This window comes from Phocoena phocoena, chromosome 6 (genome assembly GCF_963924675.1).
Source record: "Phocoena phocoena chromosome 6, mPhoPho1.1, whole genome shotgun sequence".
NCBI lineage: Eukaryota > Metazoa > Chordata > Mammalia > Artiodactyla > Phocoenidae > Phocoena > Phocoena phocoena.
In genome coordinates, this window is record NC_089224.1 from 26823511 (window position 1) to 26840543 (window position 17033).

A 17033-nucleotide genomic window follows, 5' to 3' on the forward strand; every position below is an offset into this window, starting at 1 on the left:
GGCAGGAGGTTCAGAGTGGCCCTCATGCTCAGAGTGGAAGCGATTCCTAGGATCCTGCAGAGACCGAGCTTCCTGCGTGCCCGGCCCGGACCAGGTGGAGCAGGTCACGGCTCAAGTCCACGTAGCCCGGGGAAAGGATGTTTCAGAAGACACTGCGCGTGTCCCTCTTACCTCGCCGCGTCCCCCCTGCCAACGTCGCGGATTCAGAAACCGCCCCCCCATCAAGTCCCGCTGTGTCATAAAATATTTTATTGGAAAAAAATCACCGTCTTCGTAAGAGAGGGGTAGGGGCCCCAGCGATGTCGGGTTGTCCGGGCGCCATCTCGGGCCGTGGTGGCCTGCGCCGGGCCGCGGGGTCCCCCGACGCGCGGAAGCGGGTGCGTGCCTGGAGGCGTCCGGGCCCGGGGGGCGGCCCGAGGCGACTGGGGGGTGCAGGATAGGATCGGGGCGTGAATGCTCCTGGAGCGCCTGGCTACGGCGAGCTCCGAGAGGAGGCGACCTTCGGCCGCGCTGGACGTGTTTCCAGGCTAGGCCCGCGAGCGCACGGGTTTGGCTTCAGGGTCTGTCCTTCCTTGTTTGGCCCCTAAATGTCCGCATTCAAGGTAATAATAAAAAGTTTAGAAAGCAAACGGCGTGGACGCAGAAGGGCCGACTCGCGGCTTCCGGCGGGCTTTGGGGGCCGCGGACTGCGCTGGGGTTCCCTGGGCCCGAACCCTCTGCCGCGCTCAGTCCTCGTGGCTCCGGTCGCCGGCCTCGCCCGGCGCCTCCGCCGGCTTCTCCGCCTCCTTGGCGCGCTCCTGCTCCGTGAGCTGTTCGCTCGTGGGGATGGAGTTCTTCTTGGGCCTCCCCTTGGGCTTGGTGGGAGACTCCAGGCCGCCGCCCTGCAGCACCTGCGCGGGAGACGGGCGGCACCGCATTGAGCTGGGACTGGGCCGGGGACCCCTGCGCCCTGTGCCCAGGCAGGGCCTGAAGAGCCCAACGAGGCCATTCGAGGCCGCGCCTAGCCCCCGGGAAATGGCGGCCGTTTGAGCGCTGCTAGGGAAAAGCGACCAAAGGGTCCGGCAGAGGGGTTCAAGTCTTCCAGGAATCCTGAGGGTTCAGGGAGCGCGAAAGGAGCTGAGCTAGGGCACCCAGTGGGACAGAGAGCAGAGAGGGTCCCTCTGGGCACCAGGCACCGAGGGAATCGGGAGGGTTGGGCATAAGTCTCCATGGTGGAGCAGCTCTTGAAGAAGGCTACAGGGGCACGGCCGCAATTAGAGGGCGCAGAATGCCACAAAAACACTCACTATTTTCTTCCACTTCATCCTTCGATTCTGGTACCACGTCTTCACCTGCAACTGGCTCAGACCCAGGGACTCGGCGAGATCTATTCTGGAAAGAGCGGGGTGCACCCTCAGCAGGGCAAGCAGCCCCCCTCCCCCTACCCGCTGGGCTTAGCCTGGCCCCGCGCTACCTGTCGGGCGTGGAGAGGTACTTCTGCTTCTCGAAGCGTTTCTCTAGGCCCATCAGCTGCAGCTCGGTGAACACGGTGCGGCTCCGACGCCCCTTCTTGGCCTTGGTGCCCGGCTCCCCGGCGCCAGGCGCCTCCAGCTTCCCGCGGAGCTGCAGCTCGAGCGGCAGGTGCGGCGCGCCGGCAGCGCCGGGCAGCCCAGGCCCCGCGGCAAGCAGCGCCGAGCCCAACCCGGAGCAGCCAAGGGGCGCCAGCGGGAACTTAAACACCGCCGCCTGCTCGGCCTTCAGCACGGCTGCGGGGAGAGAGTGGGGAGCCGGGTGAGCTCGGGCCTTGCTCCTCCTCCTGGAGATCCTCGCACCATGCGCCCTAGCCGAGAGCTCTCGCTCAGCCGGTGACCCCAACACAAAACCTTCGTGCTGGCCGGGAAGTGAGAGATTTGCGCCAGGCACCTAGGCTGAACCTCCTCGACGCCAGGGTCCCCAGAGTCTGGGAAGGGGACCTCCCCCACCCGGGCTCTGCCTGGCATTCTCCAGGCCCCAGCTGCTCTGAGATTTCAGGATTCTCAATGAACAAGGTCGAAGCTCCCAAACACATAGAGTATGTGTCACGGAAAAGGGAAACCAAGAAAAAACGGCACAGAGTTAGGAAGATAAGCATTTGCCCCAACTAAATAGGCTTTGTTGCATTCGGGGGTGGGGTGGGGAAGAGTTTCAGTGGAAGAAGCACATCTGCTCTTCTGTGCAGGGCAAAACAGCCAATTCTGAGGGGCAGACAGCGGGTTGTCAGCAGGGGTGAAGTTGGGCGCTTCCCGGAAATTCCAAAGCATCCCAAGAAATGGGAAATTTGTTCTTCCTGTTTTCTCCGTTTAGACTCTCCCCCACGAAGACGTTTCAGTTTTCATTAGTCCTAAACGATTTTTTTTTTGCCCGCTTCAAACGAATTATTAACCGTGCAGCTGGAGGCAAAAGGTAGCAGAGATTGGACTCAAAACGAACAAACTGGCCCTGCGGCCCCCCAGGCAGGCGGAACACTGGCTGGAGGGTCACTGCATGTGGAGGAAGTCGGCTCCCTGGGCTGAGGTCACGCTAGAACGCAGGAGGGCTCCCTGCCCAGATAGCCATCTCACTACCAGTGAGTGCTCTAGCCCCGATGGAATCGGGAAGGGCCCAGGCAAGATGTGCGGGTGAATATGAGGAGAGAGCCCAGAGGGGAGAAAGGATCCTTGGGGGAAGGTGAGAAAGGAAGGGCAGACCCACCCCACTGAGAGAGGCCGGTTGGAGAGAGACGGGGAAAGGCCAGAAGAAGGGGTGCAGTGGAGAGGGCACAGAAGGTCAAGACAGGGCCCCGACAAGGAAAGAAGAGAACCGAAAGGGACAGAAAAAGCCTGAGTTGCTGGTTCAAGCTCTGCCAAGGTGCAGCCGACCTGGAGCAGAAGGGCCATTCGGGCAGCAGCTCACAAACAAGCCTCTTGTCCCCAGGCAAGGCCCAAGGGGCTCTGTGCTACAGCACAGGTCGGTTCGTCGCCAGCCTGAGACCCCGGGCTCTGGGAGCCTCCGGGCTGGCTCGGGCCAGCGTCAGCCCCCAGCATAGCACTCGGAGACACGGGCCTCTTTCCCAAAGGTCCGGCTTTCCCGGCTTGGGCAGCCGCGGCCACTCCCAGCCAGCTCTCTGTGGGAAGGCCCAGGCGCCCGCGGCCTGAGGTCGCTTTGACCCGAAGTCTGACATTAGCAGTCTGGTCCAGCGCCCACGATGGGGATGCGGGCTCGGGTCCCCGGGCCTGGACTCCTCGGGGCTGGAAACCGCAGGGTCGCAGCGAAGAAGAGAGCGAATGCCCTCCCGGCAGGCCTGGCCCACGGGCACGAGGCCTGGCTTCTGCGCGGCCCAGCGCCTGCCCCCTTTGCTTCCCCGCCGGGAGCGCGCGGAGGGAACGGTCGGGGGCCTGCGTTCCCGGAGCTGCGTCCGAGAGACGCCGCGGCTCGCTTCCTCCCGCCGAGCCCGGCCAGCGCCCCGCGGCCCCAGGCCCCGCACGTACCCAGGTGGCTGTGGAAGGGCCGCGCCGCCAGCAGAGCCTGCACGCCGAACTTGAGCAGCTCGCCCGCGGCGGCAGCGGCGGCGGCAGGAGCGGCGCCCTTGGGCCCCGGAGGCTCTGTGAGGATTTCCTCGATCATGAAGCTGCGGTAGCGGTGCGGCCGGTGGTCGGCGCAGCCCTCGGGCGGGCCGAAGCGCACTGCGCCCGGCTCCCCCGGCCGCTGCATCGCGGCGCCCCGGGGCTTGGCGGCGGCAGCGGCTGGGGCGCGGGGCCCGCGCGGGGGTCTAGGCCGGCCCGCAGATCCGGGCGGCGCGCGGGCGCCGGTTCATGCCCCCTCCCCCGCCGGCCGGCCGGGCGGAGGCACAGGGCGCGGGCGGGGCGCGCGGGGCTCGGCCGGTCGGACCCGGGACTGCGCCCCCGCCCCACTCTGCCGCGCCTCTAGCCCCGCCGGCCCCGCGTCACCGCCCCGCCCCGCCCGGCCGCCCCGCCTCGCGTCGCCGCCCCCCACCCCCCAGGCCGAGCCCGAGGGAGGGCCAGAGATGGGAGGGTGGCAGGCGGGAGGGGGCCGGGAGAGGGGCCGACCGTCCCAGACAGAGGGAGACCCAGCGGAGCGCACGCCCAAGAAGGATCGAGCCGGAGAGCTCGGGAGACAAGACCCCCGGGGATGGGAGCTGAGGGATCGAGAGAGAGGTGAGAGAGGGTCTACAGCGAGACAGCGAGGGCCACACAAGATGCGAGACAGTGACGTGAGGATGCCAGGGACACCGAGACGTGCGCAGAGAGCAACCGACAGAGGCGCGGGAGTCAGCGGGCCCTGACGTGCCGGAGAGCACAGAGGCAAGCAGGACAGAAAGACGGGGCAGTTAAGAAAGAGATGGGACAGCTATCAAGGCTAGCGGCCTGGGCAGGGTTTAGGGAGCCCCGGAAAGATCAGGAGGAGGAGAGGCAGAGACCCCGAAGCTCGGCTGGAAAGGGGGTGGCGGTGCTCAGCCTCCGTGCCAGGACGCATGGCTGCCCGCCCGGGCAGGAGTGCAGCAGTGGGCCGGGTGCAACTCGCAGGGTAGTAGCTTCACCTGTGCCTCAGTTTACCAGGTACCGCCTCATTTCTTCTGAACTGCCCTGAGAGGCAAATTTCTCCAGCCAGAATTTGCTTGTATTACCAAGTGGTATGTGGACACATCTACACAACCCTAGACGCTGTGGAGTGGGTTGTGTTCCCCTAGTTCTAGCAAGAGATGGATGCCAGGACAAGGAAAGCCTGCAGCTTTGCCTTTTCGCTGTTTTGGAGCATCAGAGAAAACCAGTACTGGGTGGAGCTGGGTGAGAAGCCACAGGGTGCCCTGGGAGTCTGGGGATAAACTCTGGTGTGACCAGCCTCCTCTCTGAACTGTAAAGTCCCCAATGTGACTGAGGAAGGCCAGAGGCTTTGCTAGCTCCCTCTCTTCATCATTGGGGGAATATAAGTCCAAGCCGTGGGGTGAACAACCCCAAAGCTCAGCTCTCCGCTGAGTTCATCTCTTTGGCGATGCCACTTGAGGCAAGCCACTGCCCCATTCTGGACCTCAGTCTCCTTACCTGTCCCTGAGAAGATGCTGACACTCGGCTCCAGGGAGGCTGTGAGGACTTAGTGCGGGGGCGGGGGTGGGGGGTGGGGGCTGTTCCCATGGGCTCCACAGGGTCTGTTAGAGAGGAGTATATAGTTTGTCCAGGCAAGGAGGGTGGGGTATCAGTGGAGATGGATGGGTGTCCCCAGGAGACTGGGGAGGGTGCCTGCCCCTCTCCTCCTGCCCATCGGGAGTCCCTCAACTGGGGTCCTCGGCCACTTCTCCTTCTCATGTGAGCTCTGCCTTGGGCCTCAGTGGTCACCTCTGAAAAATAGGATCTACCACACCCATGGCCCTGCCCCAAGATGGTGCATCTTCTGTAGCTCCAGCTGCTAGTGGTGAGACCCTGGCACCTGCCCCAGACCCTGTGTGGACTGGGAGATGCCCAAGACTCATTGTCCATAGGGACAAAGAGAATGTCTTACCAGAGTCTCTAAAAGCCCAGCTGCCTCTCCCCCTAGAGGCTGAGTGACTTCAGCCAGGGCTGCACCTTTCTGAACCTCCCGGCCATCATCAGAACTGAAAGGTGGCCTCCAGGTGCTCCATGTGTGGGTGATCTTGTGAGTCACATAGCTTCTCAGAAGGGGACAGTGTGGGGCCTACTAAGAGTGATGGTATCCCATACTAGGCAGGCCTCTATCCCAGTAGGAGGTAGACAGACAGGGGTGGTTCTGTGCCACCTCTGTTGGCCCAGCAGCCACCCGGCAAACAGAGAAAAGCCAGTGTCTCCTGGAGCCCTGGGCAGTCCAGCTGGGACCCCTCCCTAGGTAGGTGCTTGGGTGTCACCCAGTCCAACCACCTACTTTCTCAGATGGTGAAACTAAGGCCCAGGAAAAAGAAAGTACTGGCCCAGGGACCACAGGGAGCAGGGTTGCTCCCTGTATATATGGTATGGGGCCCATTTTTCTCTCACCTCCCTCCACCCAGTAGGGCCCACTGGCCATCTCTTTCTTCTTCTCCTCTTCCCTTCCACATCTTCCCAAGGGCATGGCCTAGTCTGCTGTGAGGGTTAGGCCTAGCCACCCCCACTCCATCCCTTCACCTCCTATTTGGGCCCCTGACTGAAGCCACCTGGTTTTGAGCCATCTCTGCTCCACACAATTACCTCCCTGAAGGTCTCAGGTCCTCCAGGTGGGAGCTCAGGACCCAGATCAGAGGACTTGGGAATCACATTGATCAGCTCTCACCAAATCCATTTTGCCCCCAGTCCTGGGTCAGGTTTAGGGGTAGGAGGTTATTTTCAGTATTGAGGCCTCACCTCTAGATTTTTGGGAGTCAGAAGACCAGTGCTGTCTAGCCCCCACCCTATTTCACGGGTGCTGAGTGCTCAGAGTGCTTCCCCTCAGCTCTTGGGATAGTTCCAGGTGGCTGAGGCTGAGGGCTGAGCAGCGGCATCCGCTGGGAATGAGGCCCCAGGGCCCTTTTGGGGAATGCCCTGGAGCGTTGGGAGGTCCGAAGGGCTAAGAAAGCCGGGTCCACCCAGTCACCCCTCAAGGCCCTCCCCTTGGTGGGTAGGCCTCTGATCTACCCCCTCCCGGTCTGTCTGTGCACCGCGTGATCCCAGAGGGAACTACAGATAAACCCCTTTTAGGCGAAAAAATGTTCAAAACAGCAGCAGGGCCTCCTCTGCTCGGGAATTGCAGCATTGTTGGCTGGGAAAGGATTCCCAGAGAGGGGGGGTCCCTCCTCCCTGCGGGAACAGAGGCCCAAAGAAGGAAAGCCCCCCCGCACCCCGGGCGACGGGGCCTTGGGGCCTCTCCCGAGGTCCCAGCCCTGCAATCCCCACCCCAGGGGCGCAGCCGCCGTGCCCAACTCCTGGGACCCAGCCCGGGCCTCCAGCCGCCGTTGCCGCCGCGAAAATCCCGGAAACCGTCCGCTCTCGGCGGGCGCAGTGGAAAAGGTGACCTCAGCGCCCGCGGCCAGCCGCCCTCACCGGCGGCCAGGCGGCGAGGGGCTTCGGGCGGTAGGGGGGTCTCGGCGCCGCCCGGACGCCGGGTGAGGCTCCCTCCCCACTGCTGCTCTGCTCCTCAGACCCCACAGCCGCGTTGGAGGGGCAACGCGAGGGAGAGGATTACCTCCCTCCTTAATAGAACCCTCTCAGGCCAGGCATGCCAGGTTCCAGAACTTCTCTTCCTCCACCTAAGCCCTCCTCCTCCCCTAGCGCTTCCCGGGTCGGTTTCTGGAGCCGATTGGGCTAAGGGGTCCCCGAACCACTATACAGATGGGGAAGCTGGGTCCGGATGTTGGCAGGCCTGGGCAAGGTTGGTGGCCAAGGTCTGGGTGCTTCTGCATTACCTGGAGTGCTCTGGGCCCAGCTCCCCCTCCAGCACCCACCCAACCCCGGCCCTTTTTCGTTCGTCCTCCCTCCCAGTTGTCGCGGGTTTTTATCCTACTTGGCAAAGCAGAGGTGGGGATGGGAACCAAGGGGCGCTTTCTTCTGGACCGGTCAGCTCACCTCCGGGTGCAACCGTCTAGAAGCTGCCAACGGGGAGTCCTACACCTCTCCCCACCCCCAACTGACAGACCGGGAAACCGAGCCCGGAAGAGCTTCGCTGTCCCTGCCCCCGCACCCCACGCCCTGTGCCGGGCCTCCTCTATGAGGACGCGCACGGTCAGTGCCTGGAACGAAGGTCATCCTCCACTCGCTTCTTTCTGTAAACTGTCGCTTCTGATTGTCCCCGGCCCAGGGCAGGCTGGCGCTGGAGGCGGTGGCTATCAGGCGGGCGCTCCGGCTCGGTCTCCGTGGGCAATGCCAGAAGGAAGCCACCTGCACTCGGCCGGGAACGCATCGTTCGGTCTGAGGCCCGTGCCCGTTCTTGCGCCTAGTGTCTGAATCCAAGACTGCCGACATCTGTCTTGCCTTCAAAACAGAAAATCTCGAGGTTATAAAATTACTCCGTCTCCACGCTCGCAAGTCACATCTCCCGGTGACCGCACAATCACTTTCTCGCTGGCGAAATGGGTCTCTAATGACGCCTTCCTTTATGAACATTTCAAAGTCATGTGTGGACTTTTCGTTTTGAATCATTTCAAACACCTGTGAGCTCGGGACTCAAAGCGCGTTTTGGGACAGCACCTTGAGACACATTCCTCTCTCTCCCTTTCAAATTCTCCCTCTTCAAGTAATTTACAAATTTGTTCCTTTGGAAATAGTTACTTTATTTTTGTTTTGTAGCTAATTTTTAATGTGTGCTTTTCTTTAGAAGTGTGAGTTTTAAAAGATAGATCCATAGGTAGGTAGTAATTGCCTTGACGTAGCTAAGACCCGGTTTTTGATGCCCCCAGAAACCCAGAGCGATCCTGCTGGTCACAGCGCAGACCCCGGGCCATTCTGCACCACACCCCTCCCCCCACTCTCAGGCATTTCAGCCTGGCCCGGGAGGCTCTAGCAGCTACCTTGGTTCCTAGTAGAGTCGTGAGAAATAGCGGCACCCGAGGCCACAACCTGGGCCCGGAAGTGGTGGCCGCGGGTGCCTCGGCTCGCTGGGGCCCCAAGGCTTGCTCAGGAGCTGCTGCGCGCGGATACCGAGGCCGTATGTGGGCAGCCCGGGGAGCTCCTTTGGGCTTCTCCCGGTGGTGGCAGTGGCGTGTGCGGGTCCTTCCAGAACATGCCCTGAGACAAGGGCGCCGTGCTCCGGGGACACGGGTGCCAGGACCAAGAGGCTGGGTCCGACTCCCGCTCGGGCGCCAGTCAGGGACCCCAGTTCAGGCTCCAAGCCCTTCTGGCCTTCGGAGAGAGAGAGGGTCAGTGCTGGCCGCCCCATCCCGGCAGGTGTCCGCTAGCCCGGGTCACTGCCCTCCTGAAGCCGTGGGACTGGCCTCGGCGACACTGCAGAAAAGGAGAGACCCCATGACGGAGACCTGTCCCTCCAGCCAGACTGGTGGGCAAGGTTCATGAAAAGGGCTCGAGCTTTGCTTTTCTTTCTTTATCTTTCCCTTCCTTCTTTGCTCTCCTTTCTCTCTTCCCTCCCTCCATCCGTCTACCCTCTTTCTTCTTTAACTGGCCTTCCTCTGCCTGCTTCTCTGTCTTCAGTTGGGCTTTGGTTCTCTTCTTCCCTGCTGCTTTGCTCTCCCTTTCCCTGTTTCCTTTAGTCAGAAGGACGCCCACGTCCCAGTCTATCTTCCTCCTAATAAGGGGAGGGGCCTTGTACTCACCAAGGGACCTCCAGGTGCTGTTTGCAGAGCCCTCTGAGGCTTATGTGGGCTATGTACCTGGGACACGGTCTCCTCCCAGCCAGGTGGGCAGACTGGGTGGCAAAGCTGGGTGACGCAAAAGGCCCTGGACCTGTCCCCCCAGCCAGGAGAGGGGGGCACATCTTCTCCAGAGTGTCTTCCAACAGCAGGTGTGAGGCCAGATCATATTGCCCCTTTCAAGAGGGAATTCACACTTGCATCTGTCATCCCTAACACAGAAGTCCCTTCTCCCCCTGAGTACTGGGGAGAGGCGGCAAGGGCGGGGGGCTAAAGGGGACACAGAGAAGGCACAATCACCTCATTCCTTAGATGCCAGGCCAGGCCCAGCCTCTGATCCCTGGGCTCCAGTCCAGTCCTTCTTCTCCTGCTGGTCTGAGTGAGATAAAGGGTCCGGGAGCTTGATGCACATCCACAGACACCTGTGCTTCCTGCACCATTTTGCACATGCCCCTCAGTGCCAGGAATGGGCACAGAAGCCCTGCTTGCAAATGCCCAAATGCCATGCAGAGCACACAAGGAACCCATGATGCAAGCCCATTCCCTGTCTAAGCGTCAGTTTCCCAAAATGAAAAAAACAAGAGGGAGTGAATTGAATGAACTTCTTCTTGCCAGTTTTAACAGCCTAGATCAGGGGTTGAACATATTTTTCTGTAGGGGGCCAGGTAAGTAAATATTTTAGGCTTTGTGGCCCATATAGCTCAGGTGCAGCACCTCCACTCTGCCCTGCAGCATGAATGCCGCCATAGGTAACATGTAAAGGAATGAATGTGGCTCTGTGCCAGTCATGCTCTATATGCACACTAAAACTTGAATTTCATCTGATCTTCACAAAACATTATGTCACAAATATTATTCTTATCTCTATTTGTTCAACCATTTAAAAATGTGAAAACCATTCTTAGTTCATAGGCCATGCAAAAACAGGCAGTGGGACATAGTTACCAATTCCTAGTCTAGATTCAATTCTTCTGATTGCACAAATATGTGCACTTCCATATCAGAAGTGTTACCTTATTTTAAAAAATTTTAAAAAATTTTTCCATGAAAGCACCCATTACTTTTGCAGTATTAGGGCCTTAGAAACACAAATCATCAAGTTCATTTCCTACTCCCATGTCAGAATTCTCAACAATTTAAAATCTTTCTGATACTAATATGTTTGGACACTGAGTTGGATGCTTTACAACCATCATCTCATTTAATCCCACAATAGTCTTTAGAGTAGGAATTGTTCACCCCTACTTTCCAGCTCCTTGCATAATCCGGGTAACAGTACACTCACTCTCTTCAGTGGCTGCCCTAACAGACTCTAAAGGCTGATTCCTCTGGGGAACCCCAGCTGCTGAGAGGCCAGTGACCTGGCTGGCAGCCCTAGAAGGTCAAAGGCCATCAAGGGTGTGAGTGCTCCCTCCAGGGCCGTCCTTTCCCATCTCCTCTCAATTCCAGCTAAATCCTCTCCAGCTGTTGAAATGTGGATTGGACAAGGGGGCTGCAGCCTTGACTTTCTGGGAGTTTCCCAAGCCCTGAGCCTTTGCAGGCCTTTGCAGCTGCCAAGTGACAAATCCTGCAAGGCATAGGCAAAGGGAAAGAATATGACAGAAAAATAGCTATTATAAATGTGTTACTTGCTAAAAGAATTTCCAGGAAATCTTGTTCATGTGGAGGCTTCACCCCCTTCTTCTGCATCTTCAATGGCTCTTGCGCCCTCTGCTGGTCAGATTGAGTCCTAACCAGCCTCAATTGGACCCACCTTTCCTCTTTAAAAGGAAAAGCAACCCAGAACTTTATCTCCCTTTTATGTACCGGACGCTTGCTGGATGCTGAGGAGGAGTGAAGAGATGTCCTTAGGGAGTGCAGTTTAGCCATGGAGAGAGATAGACAGATGTGCTCACAAGTGACAACAAGGTGGGCGGGGAGGTGGATGGCTTCCCAGAGCAGGTGACATGACGTAAGCCCCCTTGAAGGGTGAGGAGCTTCCAGACTCAGACACAGTAAGCTCATGCTTCTGGAGGGTGTTAGTGTTCCAATCAGTGACTGGCAGCATGTGTCAGTTTTTAAATGTTTGGCTACTTTAGCACCAGCCACAGCTGGCCTTCAGAGACATGACAGGCTGGAGCTCCACACTCCACGCTTTCTCCTAAGTCCCATGGGGACGTTTTCTGATCCCTGCTGCTGAGAAGGGGTGTCTCTCAGTCCAGTTACAGGTTCTACTCTGTATTCCCCAACATGAAATAGCCCTAGGAACCATCTGAGGAGCATGTCTTCTGTGGGGGCATTGTCACACCAGCCCCCCACATTATCTCATTTAATCTCACTCTAGGAAGAGGGTATTTTTAGCCTTAATTTACAGGTAAGACAATAGGTGCAGTGGAGCAACTTCATTTGCCCAAGTGGTGAGCTGGGATTTGAACCAGCACTCTATCCATAGCACCACAGTGAGCTTTTGGTGGGGGGAGTGTGTTGGGGGGTCCTCTACCTTCTGACTTACCCCCATTTTCTCTCCAGCCCTTATTGCTACTAAGGTTTAAACCACTAACACCATCTGTCAAAGGTCACTTCCAGTCAGGTGTCCACAGACACACCACGCTCACAGCGTCCAAATCTGGACCCAACATCTCTCGCCTCTCCCCAGGCTGCTGTTCCTGCTCCCTTCGCCCGGGCTGGGTGGCGATCATCAACTGGAGCTGCCATCAGTGCGGACACGCCTCACTGACCGCTGGCCAGGGATGTCCCGAGAGGCAGGCCCCATTCCTACCAGAGTGCACACAGCAGGCAGGGCATCCCCATTCAGTGGGCATGGTAGCCAGGTACGGGGCCCCTTCCACAGGCCAGCCCTGTGCTGGCCCCAACCCAGGCCACCCCAGCTGTCTACGAGGGCATATGGGCAGAGAGAACGGAGGGCGACCAACTGTGGTGGCTTTGGGAGTCAGGGAAGGCTGCGGTAGGGGCAGCTGAGTAGGTATCTGGCTGTGGCAGGCAGGTATAAGGAGACAGAGGAGCACATTTGCCAGGGCTGGAAAGCCCTCCCAAGTGCTGAGCTTGGAGTGGGGGGTTGAGCTCTTCTGGGATGTCTGGGCAGTCACCCACTTTGAGACTGAAAGGCTTATTCCAGAAACAAGTTTGTTCCCAAATGGTTTTGCATTTGATGGTGTGGCAGCAGCTTGTTCTCACCAGGGAGCTACACTTATAAACCACCCTGGTGCCTAGGGACAGCCTGCAGGCCTGGAGCAGGTCTGGGGACCTCTACTGTGACCCCATCACCAGAACTGCCATTTACAGGCTACGTAACTCCTGGGGGTATCATCGACTGAGCTGGGAATGGCACTTCCTGGTTGTGCACTGCACAACCCCCCACCCCCGCCAACTGTGTCCAGGAGTCCTGCCAATTATTTGTTTCCTTCTCTTTTCATAGAACTGAATGGGGTTGAAGAGACTTGTCGGTAAGTTCTATCACGTTCTATGTGCCCCTTTCCCAGATGATAAGCTACATGTTGAGGCCACAGAGGAAAACATGTCCTATCTGCATACTTCATGTTAAAAATATACCTTAATTTAGAAATCTACTGTCTAGCTGTTTTATGTTTCTGTTACAGATTAGAGCAAAATTTCTCGAAGCTTTGAGTAAGGGACATATGGCAGGCCAAATTCTAAGACTGTCCCCTCGTGTATGTACACACCCTATATAAGCCCTCCCCTTGAATGTGTGATAGACTGTCATTGCCCTGATTGTGTTACCTTATATGGCAAAAGAGTTTTTGCTAATGTGATTAAGGTCCCTAACTGGTTGGTATTGAACTGATCAAAAGGAAGATTATCCTGGACCTGACCTAACTAGATGGCTCCTTTTAGACCTCCCTGAGGTGTGAGCAGTTCTCCTGCAGGCCTTGAAGACAGCTGCCACATTGTGAGGGGGCCTACAGAGGAGCCATGGGGCCAGGACCCCAGAGTGGCCTCAAGGATCTGAGAGCAAGGAAATAGATTCTGCCAACAGCCACAGTGAGCTTCAAAGTGGACCCGTCCTCAGCTGGGCCTCCAGATAAGACCACATCCCTGATTGCCACTTTGTGAGGCCCCGAACAGAAGACCCAGCTAAGCCCAGCCTGGACTCCTGACCCACAGATACCCTGAGATAACACGTGCATTGTTTTAAGCAACTGCGTTTGCAGTAACTTGTTATGCAGCAGTAGAAACCAATCCAGTAAGCGAGTTGTGCATGGGCCAAACCTGACTTCTGCCTCAGGAGAGAGAATACATGAGGACAGGACACCACTTTTGGGACCTTTGGCCTTTACTGTGATGCAGGGGCAAAGTTGGGAGTCCCACACCTGCCAAGGGACCACGATGTGCCTCTGTCCTCGCACGCCTGCTGACCCCCAAGGAAGCCCCTTTGGCAGGCAACTGGCCACAGTGTGGGCAGGATCTATATGATGCTTCCTCACCTGGGGTGAAGAAAAAGGGAGATCATTCCGCTCGCCAGTGTCCTGGTGTCCTGCAACTACCCACTCACTGTGATTAAGAGTGAATCCAAGGAAGACTCCACCCAGAGAGGGAAAGTTGCCCCTAAACCTCCCTGATGCTGCAGAGCTGGCCAGCGGTGCACATAGACCCAGGGGAAGGGGAGAGCGAAGTGGGGGAAGGTGTGTGTCTAGTTCCTCTTTCTCCCATCCCCTGGGCTCTGGGAAGCAAGAAGAGGTAACACATGGAATTTGACCCCATTCTCAGACCGCTGATCTGGTGCACTGGGGCACCACCCCCCAATTCGGAGTTTGCTCTGCGGCCAGGTCTCAGTCCCTGCCCCACCCAGCCCCACTCTCACAGTAAATGCATTGCCCACGGGAGGCCTCCCCTCCCACCCGGTGACTTAGGTCACGGGTTCTAGCCTCTGCCTGTGGCCTGTGAGACCAGACCTTCCTACCGGCCAAGCCCTGGTCAGTGTAGTTTTGATACACCGCTGAATCCTGTTCTAGTCCTCTGTGTCCTCTTCTCATTCCCCCTAAGTTAGAAGAAAGCAGGGCTGTATGTGGGCAAGTGGCAGAGCTGGTTAACTTCTAGCAGGTGAATTGCACAGACTCTGTGAACAACTGCAATGAACACAGCACTAATAATACTGTATCACATAGTGGGAAAGTTCCTCCCTTTCTTTTTCTCTTCATCTTTCTGATTTTAAGTCCCAAGTCTCACCTTGCTGCTGGTATGGCTTCACTGGGCTCACAGACTCTGGCCACTCTCCTTTCAGTGGATGAGTCCAGCCTCAGCTCTGCAGCAACAGGCAGGCAGCAGTGTCAGGATGTGCAGGGACAGTGTTGTGTTGTAATTGGATTCATCTTTACAGTTAACTACGTTTCACTTTTCCTAAGTGATGCTGGGTGGTTGTTCTGTTTTTGTTTTTAGAATCTAAGTACACGTTAAATACATTGAGTAAGTGAGAGGAACGTCATTTAAAGGGGAAAAAATCAGATAAATAGTAGCACAAGTGATTCATGAGGAAATGACATGATCATGGAGGTGGTGTGAGTGGGGCAGCATGGATCTGGGTTCGAATTTCGCTCAGTGACCTGGGGCATGAGCCTTCTTTGTGCTTCAGTTTCTTTCACTGAGCAAAGAGGATAATAACATTGTGAAGACCAGCTATGTGCATATTCACAAAGCCCACAGCTGGCCCTGGCATGCTGCACGTGCTAGGTGAGTGTTTGTTAAATAGGATTGACAGAGTTTAGGAACTGGAGTTTAGGAAGCCTGCACAGTGAGTTCTCCCAGGAGGGCACTCTGCACCCTTCCAGATGCTGCTCATGGCCATTCCTGCATGGACTTTCTGACCCCAGTCTGAGTGGGGCTGCCCCAGCGCTGACACCTGCAGTCCCGGATTTCCTCTACCACTTGCTTCTCTTGTCTCCCGGACATGACCATTATAGCTCCTGGCAGGAGGAAGTGACTGGCAGCTGCGGGGTCTGGCAGGGGGCCTGGCCCAGTCAATGAATGTGAATGAATGAAGTGAATGAATGAAGTATCAGGAAGGTTCTGACTGCCCTGCGGCCATGCAGCTATCTGGATGCTGTGTGTGCTTGCCGCCGAAAGAGCCCCGAGCCTTCAGGCAGGAAGTACCAGCCTCCAGCAGAGTTTCACCCAAATCTATCATAGATGAACATGACCCCTTGGCAGGTGCACTGCAACAAGGTGGAGACAGTGGGTCCTGAACCACGTGTCAAAGAGACGTGTCCTACCGTCAGGGCCCAACTCAACATCTGCATGGTTCCCCGACAGGCACCGAAGTGAACCGGGCCTGCTGGGCAGCAGCCAGATGAGCAACGGCCACCCGGAGCACCTGAGGTGGGTGCTGCTGACGGTGGGGTGGGGGTGGGGGTGTGAGGTGTGCAGCTGGGTTGGGGTGAGGAGTGGTTGTTCTTGAAAGTTGACAGCACCGGAAAGCGAGGCAAGCCATCTCCAGGGCTTGGAGACAAGCCTAATCCACTTTCCAGGTCCTGCTGACCTCCCAGCGTGGGCTGGAGCTCCTGACGCCAGGACACACTTGAGTTGGGCCAAGACTTTGTCCCAGTTAGACATTCCAGCAAAGCAGAGTCACGCCCAAATATCCTTCCTAAGGCCTTTGTCACTGGGGTGATGTTGGTTCCTGTAGAGCTCCAACATCTGGTAGGATGGAGGGGTTGGGAGGGCCTGGGATGCCACCTCTGTCCCAACACCCAGGGACTGCTCACCCCCTTCCCAGTGTCCAGCTAAATCCTTTCCTTATAGGCTTCACCCAACCCTGCATTTGTCACAGGGAGTCCATTCACTCATCCTGCCTGCTGAAGGATAAGGCAACAGGGCCAGGACCTCTCCACGTTGCTGCACACCCCCAGCCTGGCCGCCCTGTTTCCTCAGGGGCGCCTTCAATCTCAAGGGTCAGAATCCCTTGTAAATGCTGTGTAGTCCAGCGAACTGTGCCCCATGTCACTGGTGAGGAGGCTCAGTTATATCAATACTGTCACTTCACCCCTCAGGGACTCCGTTTCCCATCATAACATAAAAATCAGACCAGCTTCCTCATCACAGGTTTTCTCAGCACCTGGCCCATAGCAGGTGCTGAATGAAGGGGAGCTTCCACTCGCTCCATGCAAGGCTGAGGGGGGGAGGGGCTCACTCCAAGCCACACAGTTGGTGGCAGAATTGGAAGGACATGTATCAGTCATGACAGGTTCTAATAAAAGCCTCCCTCTCCTGCTGTGAGTTCATCACTCATTGGTCCGTAGAGCAGCTCTGTGTGGGGAGTGCTGGCCACAGGGCAGAGGGGAAGAGGGGATTCTGGAGAGTTTCAAGTTGGTGATTAAATGGTCCCGTTTGGAGGTGTTGTTGGTTACTTTCCCAGACAACACGGCCAGAGCTGGGACAGTCCTACCACACGCCCAGTAGAGCTGAGATGAGCACTGCAGGCAGCCAAAGCTCAGAGCCTGGGTCCCACCTCTAGGCTGCCCCCTGCTCTATGGCATCCCCAGGCTGTCTCTCCCTTTGTGAGGTATGGTCACAGGGGTGAAAGCAATCTCCAAGCGCCCTCTTAGTCCAACATTCTGTGACAAACCAATTCATGTGTATTTTCATGACCAGTCATATCTCCCTGCCAGTTCTGGCTCCATCCTTCACCAGTTTGAGAGACAAGCATTGAAACCTCTCTGAGCTTTAGTTTTTCCATCTGTCCAGGAGGGACAGCAGCAATCCCATGTTCTGGGATTACCATGAGAATAAAATGAGATAGTACTTT

The 17033-nt window shown here is 57.4% G+C and overlaps 1 protein-coding gene across 1 annotated transcript; it reads right to left on the reverse strand.

Moving 5' to 3' along the window:
* Nucleotides 1-725: 725 nt before the first annotated feature.
* Nucleotides 726-3708, reverse strand: BARX1 (BARX homeobox 1). Its single transcript, XM_065879633.1, has 4 exons — nucleotides 3486-3708; nucleotides 1454-1745; nucleotides 1287-1371; nucleotides 726-890 (listed from the first exon to the last, which is right to left on the reverse strand). The coding sequence occupies exons 1-4, from the start codon at nucleotides 3706-3708 to the stop codon at nucleotides 726-728; spliced, it is 765 nt and encodes a 254-aa protein (XP_065735705.1).
* Nucleotides 3709-17033: the final 13325 nt, after the last annotated feature.

What these genes read in the sequence shown, in the direction of transcription:
- BARX1 (XM_065879633.1), bottom strand. Translation starts at nt 3,708, where the DNA reads ATGCAGCGGCCGGGGGAGCCGGGCGCAGTGCGCTTCGGCCCGCCCGAG. An exon ending in GCCCTTCCACAGCCACCTGG is followed by an intron (nt 1,746 to 3,485) that starts GTACGTGCGGGG and finishes CTCTCCCCGCAG; the next exon opens with CCGTGCTGAAGGCCGAGCAG. An exon ending in GGATGAAGTGGAAGAAAATA is followed by an intron (nt 891 to 1,286) that starts GTGAGTGTTTTT and finishes TCTCCCGCGCAG; the next exon opens with GTGCTGCAGGGCGGCGGCCT.